Source organism: Siphateles boraxobius, unplaced genomic scaffold (genome assembly GCF_051911475.1).
Source record: "Siphateles boraxobius isolate OS27281-9 unplaced genomic scaffold, OSU_SipBor_1 9, whole genome shotgun sequence".
Taxonomy (NCBI): domain Eukaryota; kingdom Metazoa; phylum Chordata; class Actinopteri; order Cypriniformes; family Leuciscidae; genus Siphateles; species Siphateles boraxobius.
The window spans coordinates 22,412,845-22,427,326 of NW_027509219.1; the positions used below are offsets into that span (position 1 = coordinate 22,412,845).

Sequence of the window (14,482 nt, forward strand, 5' to 3'; positions counted from 1 at the left end):
ACAGCATTCAAAAGACAACTGAAAACTCATATCTTCCATGAGTACTTAACATAAAAAAATAAATAAAAAAAATTCTTCTCTTTTAAATCTTTCCTTCCCTTTTAAATCTTCCCTTGTCTGGTTTTTGCTACTCTGAGCAATGCCTGAACTTTGTATTTTGAGCACTTCTTGCGTCGTTCTTCCCTCTTCACGATGACTCGCTTGCTTTAGTCCTCAGATGTAAGTCACTTTGGATAAAAGCGTCTGCTAAATGACTAAATGTAAATGTAAATGTAAATGATATGCATGGATCTATATATATATATATATATATATATATATATTAGGGCTGTCAGTTAAACGCGTTATTAACGGCGTTAACGCAAACCCATTTTAACGGCGTTAATTTTTTTATCGCGCGATTAACGGTCTTTTTGGCCTAGCAAACTTTGTAGTTTTTTTTCACATGCTTTTGCAATAGGACGCGGCATGGACGTTTTGAAAGCGCAAGCGGATCTAGCTAGACCGGAAACAAAACAACAGGCACGCCGCACACACTTGTTTGGGCTTGCGAGCCGGATGCGCGAGCGCGAATCTCTCTGCTCGCGCGTGGAATATAATGTGCCGAGCACGAATCTCTCTGCTCGAGTCGCGCGCTCTCAGATACACGCTGCTCTTGTTAGAATTTTCTCTGGGCTCGCTCAGACAATATGTGCCTGCACTTAAAACGTGTTCAGTGCAATCGCGAATCTCTCCTCTTCCCCAGCTAACAATTTTAGGTTATAAGAACGTTTTCATAACGTTCCCATTAAGTTATAAAAACGTTATTTCTGAATGTTATAGGAACGTTCAAAACGTCCAGTTTTGAGTGGATGACGAGCGCGAGACACCGAAATGGATGCCAATAAGATTCTGAATGGAACGTTTACTTTTTAAAAGTTGCCAAATGGTTCCATTGACGAGACCAAAGTGATCTGTGTGTTTTGTCGTTGTGAACTGAGCTATCATCATCGCAGCACGTCCAGTCTGAAAGACCACTTGATGATGGCCAAACACACACACACACACACACACACACACACACACACACACACACACACACACACACAGCTGATGCGAATTCTCCGCCCCCTCGTCAATATCAGGACCTCGTCAGTATTTCTTTCACCCTTTTATTGATGGACAGTGTTACATTGTGTGAGAGATTATTTGCTCCAAGTAAGAATGTTTTAGTGTGAAATTGAACACAATATATGCCAATGTTGTTTTCAATAAAAAACATTTGCACAAAGCAAGCCGATCCACTTTTCCATGTTGATAAGACCATTAAAATGAGAAAAAATAATGGGACAAAAAGAAATCAAGAGACATTTAGAATAGATAAAAATGTGCGATTAAATGCGATTAATCGTGAGTTAACTATGACATTAATGCGATTAATCGCGATTAAATATTTTAATCGTTTGACAGCACTAATATATATATATATATATATATATATACACACACTCACCTAAAGGATTATTAGGAACACCTGTTCAATTTCTCATTAATGCAATTATCTAATCAACCAATCACATGGCAGTTGCTTCAATGCAATTAGGGGTGTGGTCCTGGTCAAGACAATCTCCTGAACTCCAAACTGAATGTCAGAATGGGAAAGAAAGGTGATTTAAGCAATTTTGAGCGTTGCATGGTTGTTGGTGCCAGACTGGCCGGTCTGAGTATTTCACAATCTGCTCAGTTACTGGGATTTTCACGCACAACCATTTCTAGGGTTTACAAAGAATGGTGTGAAAAGAGAAAAACATCTAGTATGCGCCAGTCCTGTGGGTGAAAATGCCTTGTTGATGTTAGAGGTCAGAGGAGAATGGGCCGACTGATTCAAGCTGATAGAAGAGCAACTTTTACTGAAATAACCACTCGTTACAACACGCACAACCTTGAGGCGGATGGGCTACAACAGCAGAAGACCCCACCGGGTACCACTCATCTCCACTACAAATAGGAAAAAGAAGCTACAATTTGCAAGAGCTCACCAAATTTGGACAGTTGAAGACTGGAAAAATGTTGCCTGTTCTGATGAGTCTCGATTTCTGCTGAGACATTCAGATGGTAGAGTCAGAATTTGGCGTAAACAGAATGAGAACATGGATCCATCATGCCATGTTAGCTCTGTGAGGGCTGGTGGTGGTGGTACAATGGTGTGGTGGATGTTTTTTTGGCACACTTTAGGCCCCTTAGTGCCAATTGGGCATTTTTTAAATGCCACGGCCTACCTGAGCATTGTTTCTGACCATGTCCATCCCTTTATGGCCACCATGTACCCATCCTCTGATGGCTACTTCCAGCTGGATAATGCACCATGTCACAAAGCTTGAATCATTTCAAATTGGTTTCTTGAACATAACAATCAGTTCACTGTACTAAAATGGCCCCCACAGTCACCAGATCTCAACCCAATAGAGCATCTTTGGGATGTGGTGGAACGGGAGCTTCGTGCCCTGGATGTGCATCCCACAAATCTCCATCAACTGCAAGATGCTATCCTATCAATATGGGCCAACATTTCTGAAGAATGCTTTTAGCACCTTGTTGAATCAATGCCACGTAGAATTAAGGCAGTTCTGAAGGCAAAAGGGGGTCAAACACAGTATTAGTATGGTGTTCCTAATAATCCTTAAGGTGAGTGTAAATATATATATAAAATTTATATATAAAATAAATAAATATTAACATTTTCAAATTAACAGCTGTCACGTTTGTGTCTGTTTTATTCTGTTCTGTTAGATCTTCTGTTTTGTTTTCTATCTTAGTCACATGCATTTTGTTTTCCCGCCACTCATCCGTTCCCATATCAACCGTCATTAGTCCATCTTCATCACCTATATCTTGTTAATTACCTATTATCATTTGTGTCACCTGGACTCTGTTAATTTGTGTTAATTAGGGTGTGTATTTATGTTCCCCTGAGTTCTGTGTTCACGGTCGGTTATTGTTTGTGTATTGCAAAGCTGCCAACTTTCGAGTTTAGCCTGGCGTGAGACTACTCCAACGGGGGGGGTACTGTCTGCACACGCAGCAAGGTCTCTCGCTCGCTTACGTCTCTGCCGTTTACGCGCGCGGTTTGAAGCACAATATCTGTCTCGCATGCACGCTCGCTCTAGATAGATTACGGGATATTTTAACTAATTTGCAGTATAACTAGTTGATCACGCGTGGCTCAACAGGTAGATATATAGATAAACTCATCTTTCAGGCATTTGACCGACCGGGTTGACACTTCAGCGTGAGAAATCGGGGGTGTGGCGTGAGAGCGTGAGAATAGGGTCAATTGCGTGAGTCTCACGCTCAATGCGTGAGAGTTGGCAGCCCTGGTATTGTGCACACGGTTTCGTGTTGTTGGTGTCTTTCAGTAATTTAAAATAAACTTTGTTACCCTCATCCTCGTCTTCAGTGTATCTCTGCGCTACAACAGCAATATCTGTGTGCCTCATGTCATATGTACAGTGGCATTAATGGCGCTTTTTTATTTATAAGTGAATTAATGAAATCAATATTTGGTGTGACACCCTTTGCTTTTCACTTTTAGTCAAGGAATTGGCAAAACAAACTTCTGGAAAACTAAAATAATATTTTATACTGACAGACTAAAGCAGTAAATAAAAATAACCATCTCGATTCTCAAGACAAATATTTTTGTGAAACATCTAGACTTTTGCACAGTATTGTATGTCAGTGACACAACAGATAGCAGTTGTTGACTACAGTGCCGCTCATTCTATCCAATATACCTGCTGTCAGACTTTGTTTGCGAGTCCTGAAAATTTAAGACAGTCTTGGTGTGGAAACCAGTTGCTACCCTGACAACTAACAGAATACAGTACACAGCCTTATTTATCTCTCTAAGGACTGACAAGTGTATTCGGCTGCTGTGTGGATGCATTCTCTCTCCCTCTCTCTGTTACAGCCCTTACCCTTCCCTGTCTGTCTCCATGTGGTTCAACACCGTCTGGGAAAACTGTACTGAGATCAGGGGCTCAAATTCCTCCTAAAGCTCTTCAGCTCCCACAGATTTTGAGCAGAACAGCTCATCATCACCGGGCAATTTCTTCTCCACATCCAAATTTCACCAATCGCACCCTCCTTTCTGCATAGATAATGCCCATAAATGAAAGCAATTCACACGCCTCAGTCCAGTATGAGATTGAGTGGGTGTTTCAGGTTGATCAATAGGGTCTGTTCCATCCACAGCACTCACTCAGTTGTGTAACGTATTTAAAGGCTGACTAAACCATGCAATTGTTACATCTACCTCCTAAACTTCAGCTTGTATTCTCTTGGCATTTTGTACAAGCAGCCAGCACAAATTTGGAGGGGGAAGATGTGTCTGCACTTTTATGCCCAATGGGTAGATTTTCTTTATTTTGTTTAAATGTTTTGTTTCTTTATTCTTTATTTAAGATTTTGCTATATGAAGGTCAGATTATGCCGTCACTTATTTTTCCTATATTTCAAAAAAAAAATCTTTTTTTTTGTAAAGATTTTTTTTTATGTTTAAAATTAAAAGTATTGTTGTAAAATGACAATTATCAGAACAATATGAATGATTATTTTCTAATATTCGTAATATCTTTTTTTATTTAAAAAATATGAGAAAATATGAATTCATATAGTCTTTACATCTGTCTGTGGGTTTTGCAAATATTTAACCAATGAAAAGTATTAAAAGGAGCTTGTGACTAAACCTCATAACTCCACTGGATCCTCAAACTATCTGTAAGCTATCTGTAAAACCTTATAGCTTGTGTGCAACAGACAGTGAATTTTGACCATCTCTTCTTGTTTGCAATGCAAGGGTAAAATAAGAACTGGTTCTTTGAAGTACACTGGGTAACATTTTATTTTAAGGTGTCTGTGTTACAGTGTAATTTTAAATTTTAGTACTGAGTATTAATTAACTACATGTGCTAACCCTAACTCTAGCATTAAAAATATCTTACCAACCCTAAACTTTAAACAGCAGTGAATATGCATTTTTGTGTAGATAATTTCTTAATCTATGTGTAAGTCATTTCTTAGTATATGTGGCTCAAAAACACCAATGTAATTCCCATTTTTACAGTGTAGATAGATAGACAGCCAATAGGAACGAAGGCAATCTACTTAAGAACAGCTGCACAGAAAGTAATTTCTTTGTTTCCTGTGGCTGGTAATCTGTCTGAGATGGTTTCAGGCACAACCGTTGAGCCCATACAGCTTCTCTAACTTTGAATACATCCCGATCTGATTGAGGAGGTAAGTGTGGCTCATAGAACAGTGCATTAGCTTCTTACCCCAGAGGCTTTTCCAGATGACTGCCTGGTGAACCCACTATCTCACCAAGAGTGCAGAAGGTCTGACCTAGGAAGTCCTACAGAAGGGCGGCCCGAACAAAAGAGGGCCAGAGGAGGCAGGATTGGCACGCAGGAAGTAAAGGAGAGAGAGCAGAATGAGTCATGTTACTGGGTATAAATTAGTTGTACCGGTAAAGAGAAAATTCTAGGAGTGCAAGGCAGAGACGTACGTTGAAATCGGAGGGCTTCCAGGAGGGAGGTGAGGCCGCAAATATATCAATAACAACAGAGCATATCATGTAACAAAAAAGACAAAAAAAAAAAACGAATTGAAGAAGTCAGGCCGAAGAGGATAGGAGAGAAAAAACGAGAGTTAGAGAATAGTGAGAAAGGATCTTGGAGAAGAGAGAAAGGGGAAAAACACCCACGATGATCACGGATTACAAACAAAACAAAAAAGAGTGAGAAAACCAAATCATAAATCTGAATTTCACTAAAGATTAAAATGAACAGACACACACAAAACATTCGGTTGGTCCTACACAAAATCGTAATTTCATTAACCCCAGTTTGTTCACTGGCTCCATAGTTTTGGTTCACTCAAACTATGATGCAAAAATCCCTAAAACTTGTTTTATAATACTTATATTAATTTGATAATGCATAATAATAATAAATAATTATTTATAATGAATTATACTTTTCATTAATTTCTCTAAGCAAATAGTTTGTTTGAATTACAATAAGTATTTTTATTTTCATTATAATAAGTCTGTGGCGATCAGGACGAGGCCAAGGGCCGTGGGAGAATGGCGCGAGCCCGGTGGCGTGATTAATGATGAACGACACCTGCGCGACGCACCGCCCTCGTATCTCTCACAGAGAAGCGGAAGCATAAAAGTAGGAGCGACGACAGTGGAGATCGAGAGAGACCAGGCCTGGATTTTATTTGATGTTTTGTTTTATTATGTGTGGCGGCAGTCGACCGTGAGGGACTGCCGTCTTTACTTTCGTTTTGTATTTGTTTTATGTTTGATATTAAAATCTTTGAATGTTTGCCGGTTCTCACCTCCTCCTTCCCATAACAACGAACTGCGTTACAAAGTCTAATTTACATAGAAAGAAAGCTTGTTTCTGCTAAAAAGAATGACAAGGCCTGTGAATGAAAAGTGCTGCAAGTGTTTAGTAAATTCATCCCTCAACTCATTATATATTTTAGCTTGCTTTTGATCAGTTTAATAGGGAACAAATTGTCTGTAATTACAAGAGTCAAGGACACTGCAGAATACAGTGCTATATTGTGCTATTGTGGGCCAAAGTGAGTGTTTTATTAGAGAGCCAGAGAGAGAACTTTCGTTCTTCAGTTTTGCACAGCTTTGATAATGATACAAAATATGACATCATTTTCAATCATTTTAGACTGCATAAAACCAACCGCAGAATGAAGAAGCATGCATGTCAAAAAGTGCAATCGCAAAAGAACACAAGGAACTTTCATATATATCCAAGCAAACACACATGCACATACATACACATACAAAGTGCTGCTATATACTCACGTGTTTGGCTAAATCAGGACTTTTGGAGTCAATGTCATATCTGAAATTCAAGAGAACAGCTTCAGTTGGTATTGTTAGATGACAGTATGGCCCATTTTCCCTTGTTATGAAGAGGAATGCTTAACCCATCCTCACATTCTTTGATCTAAAATGGATTAATGATAATGATATTTTGATTTTTTATAGAGAAGGTCTCTTAAAGGGGTCATCAGATGCAAAATTCACTTTTATGTGATGTTTGCATATAAATGTGTCTTTGCAGTGTGTGGACACAACCAACATACAATGAAAAAAATCCATTCACTCTTTTTTTTAATCCTCAAAAAGCTTTAACACTCTCAATAATCAAGCCATTTGGATTTTCTGAGAAGTATGATGTCATATTGCTCATGCTCCGCCCACAACCACCGACGGACTGTCCTGTATTACCATATTTTGGCCCTCAGCCATTTGTATACTGTCCACCAAGGCAGGTTGCCAAGGCAGCACTTCATATGTCTTGTGTCGACATCCCCCATGGAAGAGAGGGGTGGGGAGAGCAGTTGCTCATTATCATTTAAAGAGACATGCATCGAAATGGGTCGCTGTGAACAGAGCTGTTTTTGAGGAAGTAAAAAGGGTGTTGTTTTACACAACCATTGAGGAATTTATACCAAAGTATGTTACAAACTTTACATGAAGACCCTAAAGAATCATACCAACTTGTGGAAAATGGTCATTCGATGACCACTTTAAAGTCCACATGAAATGAAAATTCCCCCTATCTATTTTCTAAATGCATGTTATAGATCATTTTGTGAACAATTCATCTGTGCATTCGTTTATTTTTTTATTTTATTTTTAAATTGACCTTGTATAATGTTCAATTAAAATGTCTTAACTGGACCTTCCAGTAAAAATTACATACTTCTCTCTAATGGCATATGCCAGACTTTTCCAATCATTTATTCCCACTCTGCAAGCTCATGTTCATCTGCCGTCACTTAAGTGCAATCAAGAATCGGTGCATAGACCAAGTCCTAAATTTTTTATTTTATAATAATTCGTCACACTCAGATGTACATCACAATATGGAGAAAAATATTTGTCGCTAGTTCCGTTGCATCGTGATTTTACCAAATCAAAACTTTGGTTGTCATAATAATTATGTCTGGAAAAATAGAAGATAGAAGGAGTATTTTGCAATTACATTTCACTACTGTAGAAGAAATGATACGTTTCACCCTAAATCAGATCACTACTAATCTGTATTTAAATTCTTGCCGCTGTTAAAATGTGAGTGGGTGTGCTGTTCTGGGGCACAGCTGGTTGGCTCTGTGAATATTTGATTTTGTATAAGCGAGAGTTTGCATAAACGTGGAAGGTTTCTCGCTGACAACACACGGAATTCTCCAGCCTGCATTGCAGCAGCCCCTTTTCAACTCAGCAGAATAACCCATTTAAGGTGGTGAATGAGAGCGAGATAGACAGTCAGGTGCAGGGAAGGGAGGAATCCGTTGTAAATCATCTGGGATCCCGCACCACACATTTGCTTTTGAACCGCTGCGTAAAGATTGAGGATAAAACTCATCTGAAATATTTATTACCCTTTCACTGATCCAGCCCCTTACACATGACAGTCAAGAGAGAGGCAACATCAATAATTACAGAGGAAGATGCACTGGGAGAGGGATAGACAAACAGACGGAGCGAGAGCAGAAAGCCTAGAGTGGGACAGCACATAGGAGAGTGAGGCAGATTTCTGTGTGTCAGCATCAAAGGGAATAACTCACATGTCAAAGCGAAGATTCTGTTTCTCCTCAAAGAAATAGTCCAGGATGTACTTTCTCACAAAGTCTGGGTTCAGGGTGTTGTCAATGACTTCAGTTCTCCCAAACTACACAAAAAGAGAGAGAACAGCAACATTAGAATGAAAAAGTTGTCACAGTGCAGTCACCGGTATCTCTGTTCAGTCCATTAAAAGCCTCGTTCTTCTGACTCTGCAGCCATAGGAAAAACTAGAAGAGGTGATATTTTGAAAGGCGAAGTATCTATGCTTCTAATGAACAACAAGAACCCCTGCTCAGAATCAGTAATGTGTATGTGTGTGTGTTCATGGGTGTGTGTGTTTGTGTGCAAATGAAGACTACACAGGTAATAAATATTCAGGAATATTCATGAGTTCATGGTTCTGAGCTCATGCCTGGGATGTAAATTTAATAACAGTCTATTCATCCACCTGAACATACTGTATGCAGTACTGCAAACTGTGATTTCTATGTTAATGTACAAATATCTGTGCTATATCTGAATTACTGTGTAACCACAAACATTCCCATTTCAATACATTATGTAACATCCTCTGAAAAAGCAGAACGCCATTCCTTCCAGATGTAAGAACAGGTGGAATATACTGCAACAAATATTATTCAGATTTTATAGACTATTTTAAGTCACAAAGTGAGCAGGATACATAAAAAATTTAGCGTATGGATTCGGCAGGCATGTATTATGATATTAAGCGAGCTCTTCCCAGCTCTACAGTGCCCCACTATTTTCCCAATGTAAGCCTGTGGTGAAAAATGGAACTGCAGTGCGCTCTAATTAAGAGCCATTGGGGTAGATTTCAGTCTGCCCTGCTTATTTTCATGTTACCTCACGTAAATTTCGCTCCAGACCAAGACGATATCAATCATCTTCAACTGTGTATAATTTTCTGCATCAGGTCAGTAACTAGTTGGCATATCTTTTCATCCTATGTGGAGTAGCGTATCAAATTACAGTTTTTCTGAATTGCTAAAACACTAAACCCCATTCTCTGGATTAAATTCTCAATAGTCTAAACCAATCTGTTGAATAAATCACTCTTTCTGTAAAACATTAAACAAGTTCAGGTAGTTAAAACACTTTTTGCAAATCTCACCGACTGTTTTTTCAAAACTCTAAACACATTCTCACTCACTAAAACACATCTTGCACTGTGATGCACTTATGTTTCAAAATGCTAAACACAGGCAGGTGCAAGTTAAACACAACTACAACACAGTTGTCATCGTTTACACACAACGACTCAAAATTGTTCACACTTATTTCTAATGATGTGACCAAACCAACTGTACATAATACAAGTCAGTTCAGAGTCCCAAAATGTACTCAAAATGTTGCACTGAATGTTGATACCAACAATGGATGTAAACAATATGAGAGGGAGAGGAGGAAGAGGATGAGTAAGGGGTGGTGAACAAGGAGGACGAGGAAGAGCAGGTGTGTAGTGTTGTAAAGGCTGGATCTGCTTTAGGGTTTTTCTCTTTTACTGCAGAGATGATATTGTCTGAGATGTAGAGAAACTCCTCCGGTCGGACCAACATGAAGACATGATGCTGTAGCAGAATAAAATCTTTCTCACTGACCTCGATTCTACAGTTGCACAACTCTTCTGAGTGTACTTTACTGTAACATGCTTTTCATTTAGAGTTTTTTACTGTAACCTTTTTGGCTTTTGCAGTTGGGTCACTGTATTTTCACAGTATGCAAGTGGTGATACAGACATTCGATTGGCCTATTCAATATTCAGTACAATACTACACTTGCAGTGGATACAGTATACAATTTATTCACCACTGTAAGTTGTCATTAGTATACTTTTTTACGGAATTTTTTTACTGTGTTACAATATACTTTTTTTCAGTAACTGCATGCTTTGGATTCTGTGTTCTCCATTTTTTGATGTAGTGTTTAATGAATGATCTGTAGTGTTTATACTTTTGACTCGCTGTGTGTACTGTGTATGATCTGAGAGCATTGTTTGATTTTAAGGACAGATAAAATAGTTTTCAGGCAATTGTTTGATTTTGCCAGAAGAGTCAGAGGTTCTGTGAATCTGCCCTACCTACATTTTTGGTCAGGAGCCGCTACTGATTGATTCACTAATGATAAAAGCTCCTCTTCATCTTCTACTGTCTCTGTATGGGATGTGTCCGTAGTTGGTTTTATGTATGAAACTTAAATCAGAGTTTGGAGGAAGGAAAAGGAAACCAAAAAGAAGGAAATGAAAGTAAAGCATTTGAGAAAAAAAACGTAAAAAATAGATGTTTGAGGCATTTTTATTTTAGCATTATTATATATTATTGTAATATTTAATAAAATGTGAATATACAATATATATATATATATATATATATATGTATGTATATATATGTAACCAGGTGCTGGTTAGGGTCCTTTATGCTTTTATTCTGAATAAGATGTATCTTTCTAGAATGTGTATTACATGTATTGAAGGGTCCTTTAAGAGGCATCGGGTGACGTCATTGCGTATACGTATGAGAAAAATTAACGTGAGCGCGGAAAAAAGAGGAAGTTACAGAGTATGCTGCACATGTGTTTGTGACTGCGGTTTGAGTTAATCCGTCATTATTCAGGTACCGATCTGTGTATAATAGAGTTGTGATAGTGTATATGTGTTGCTTTCTAGAAGATTTCCTAGAATATTGATTTATATATGTAGGGAGTTGGATGATTATGCCGGACTGCGTAAACGTGTGAGTGTGATCGAGATAACGCACCGCGTGTACAGACGAGGCCTGTTTTCATTGAAGAAGTGATTTCATAGTGTGTAATGTGAGAAACACGAGGTAAAAGTGAGTATTATACATACTATGTCATTTCAGGTGTATTTTGTGAGTGTTATTTCAGCTTAATTGTTATGTAGTTCTAAGATGTTATGTGTTTTCTTTATAGAAAGTACCACTACCGTATTATTGTCATTGGTGTTTCAGTATTTGCATCGTTTTGATTACTGCACACAAAAAGAGATGACCCATTGTATTTTCTTTTTATATTTCCTTTATTTTGGGGAAAAATTTGCTGTGTGATCTGAGAATACACTGGCACTGTATTTTGTTTTATTGTGAGTTTTCTGTCTGTAACCGCCAGAAAAGAAACAGAGACTCTTAACTAATATATAAGGAATAAAATAAGAACCCCATTTGTATTTGTTGGTCCTGTGTCATTTTCCTGTGGCCATAATTTTGGTACCAGGAGTGGGGTATTCCAGGAGAGTTAGGAAAATCAGGTTGTTTATTGGTGTGTGCAATATAAAATGAAAAATAGTGCAGTGCAGTAATACGGTAGTGGTGAAGAGGAGACTGAAGATTTCTGCAGGCGAGGAGGAACGGCTGTGGCGAGGAAAGAGACGGATTGTCGTGGATGATCGCCAGGGCCCGGCTGGATCTCACCGCCAGGGGCTAAGAGAGACTGTTCGACAGTGTTGCATCAGATTGGAAGGACTTCAACAAGCACTTATCCTTTTCAGAGCTTTGCATAGAGACTTGTAAGGACGTGAGATTTTACAATGTCAGACCCAGATGATGACCATAGCAGAGCTAATTTAACAGAACAATTCGGAGATGATGATCATAGTGAAGATAATTTAACAGAGCAAATTAGAGAGTTGCAAAGTAAACATGATCAAGCAATGGCTGCGATTTCCTCACTGAATCAGAAGTCTCATGTGTATGTCCCGAGAGAAAGGCACATTCCACCATATTGTGGTGATCTGGAGAAAGATGGCAGGTCAGTCGATGATTTTATAGAGGAAGTCGAGCGGGTGCTGCGTGTTAGGCACCAGTCTGACCAGTATGATTTTGTTATGTCTCTGTTAAGGGGTACAGCCTTGGAAGAGGTACGTCTTCGCAGTGATACTGATGATATGGTTGACGATTTGTTTGAGTACCTCAGGGCGGCGTTTAGAGATAGACGCAGCGCACCTCAGCTCCTCCACTGTTTTTACAGCCGGAAACAACTAGAGGGGGAAAACATTAGAGACTTTTCTCATGCTCTGTCACAAGCCCTCGGCTTAGTATCGAAATGTTCTCCTAATGCTATTGCGAACGAACGGGTGGCATTGAGAGATCAATTTGTTGAAGGTGTCCGCGACCCATCGCTTCGAAGAGCGTTTCTTAAATTTGTAAGAGACCACCCTAAGTGTACTATGATAGAGGTGCGAGATGAAGCGCAGCTTTGGTTCGTAGAAGAGGCCACAGCCAAAACTACTAAGTCTCGGTGTAGTACTAATATGACACAATGTTCCGTTCTCAGGGCACAAGAGAGAAAAAGTGTCACATTAGAGGATGTTCTCGAAGTGGTAGCCGAACAAGGCAAAGCAATTAGTGAACTCACTCAAGCCGTAAAAAATCTGACTGTAATGGGTGGTAGTACCAGAGTAGAAACCTTTAGGCCAAAAACACAGCCAAAATTCACTGAAGATGGACAGCCAATATGCTTCAAGTGTCAAGTCGCTGGACATGTGGCAAAGAATTGCCCTCAGAAGCAGACCGCTAGAGCAGTCAGGCCTGTATCCTCTGACTCCCAGGGAAACGGGAGCCCTCGGTTGTTGTGAGTCAGGCAATTCGGGGGAGACATACCGACTCAAAAGACACACCTCCAACCTGTGACCAGTTATTGCAACGTGCTGTTGGCACATGTCCTGTCGTAGACCTTTTAATTTGTGGCGTCACCACTAAAGGCCTATTGGACACAGGAAGTCAGGTTAGCACCGTAAATGAGCATTTTTTCAGAGACCATTTGAGTGGTAAAGATGATGATATTCTCTCCATGGCTGGTTGGCTAAAGCTCACTGCGGCCAATGGTCTGGAAATACCCTACCTGGGTTATTTAGAGCTGGAAGTGGAGGCGGAGGGAATTAAGATACCGAATTGTGGTTTCCTAGTGGTCAAAGACATCTCCAGTTCTGGCAACACAGTTCCATGCATCATCGGAATGAATATAATCAGGCGATGTGGACAGCTGGTTCAAGCAGAATTTGATACCACCTTAGGGGGAAAATTAGATTCTGAGTGGAGACATGTTTTCCAGAAAGTCCAGACATGCACTGTAAACAGAAAATCCGTTGTGCGTGTTGCTGGAAAATGGACAGAGCGCATACCTGCAGAATCGGTGGTGACAATAACCACGACGGGTTTCAATAGGGGTGGTGGACAAGGAAGTCCTATGTTGTTAGAACCGCTCAGTACTCCGTTGCCAGGAGGTCTGATGGTCATCCCCACCCTCGTTGACTCGCATTGTCCCTGCATACCTGTAAAAATTCTGAATTTGTCTCAGGAGGATGTGTGGTTGTCACCAAAGACTCGTCTGGGTATCCTGTCAACAGTGGAGTGTGTGGACAGCTCGCAGCGGTGTGAAGTAAAATTTCAACAGATTTCGGCGGACCTGGAACAAGTGACTTTAAACATGAGGAATGAGCAGGGCCGAGACCGGGTGCAGGATATCTTGGATAAGATTGATGTAGGAGGAAGTGAGTCGGAGCAAGCTCAGCTCAAGTCGTTGTTGACGAAATACATCGATATCTTTGCCTTAGAGGAGGAAGACCTCGGTTACACAGACAAGATCAGACATGAAATCCACCTCACTGATGATGAGCCCGTCACACAGCCCTACCGTTGAATTCCTCCTAATCAGTATAAAGAAGTGAAGGAGCATATCTCACGACTGGTAATGAAAGGAGTCATACAAGATAGTAACAGTGCCTATGCATCACCAATCGTGCTGGTACGTAAAGCAGACGGCTGTATCCGGTTGTGTGTAGATTACCGCAAACTAAATAAGAAA

The 14,482-nt window shown here is 39.8% G+C and overlaps 1 protein-coding gene across 2 annotated transcripts in view; it reads right to left on the reverse strand.

The window, feature by feature from the left end:
• cpne5a (copine Va) overlaps nucleotides 1–14,482 on the reverse strand; it is a 124,237-nt gene that overhangs the window by 73,161 nt on the left and 36,594 nt on the right. Inside the window, exons 4-7 of one of the 2 annotated variants that reach the window (XM_077223513.1) lie at nucleotides 8,647–8,750; nucleotides 6,875–6,914; nucleotides 5,546–5,560; nucleotides 5,316–5,392 (exon numbers count right to left, since the gene is read on the reverse strand). In XM_077223513.1, the coding sequence (XP_077079628.1) occupies nucleotides 5,316–5,392; nucleotides 5,546–5,560; nucleotides 6,875–6,914; nucleotides 8,647–8,750 (236 nt within the window). The remainder of the gene's footprint in view (nucleotides 1–5,315; nucleotides 5,393–5,545; nucleotides 5,561–6,874; nucleotides 6,915–8,646; nucleotides 8,751–14,482) is intronic. The other variant, XM_077223514.1, reaches the window with a different exon arrangement.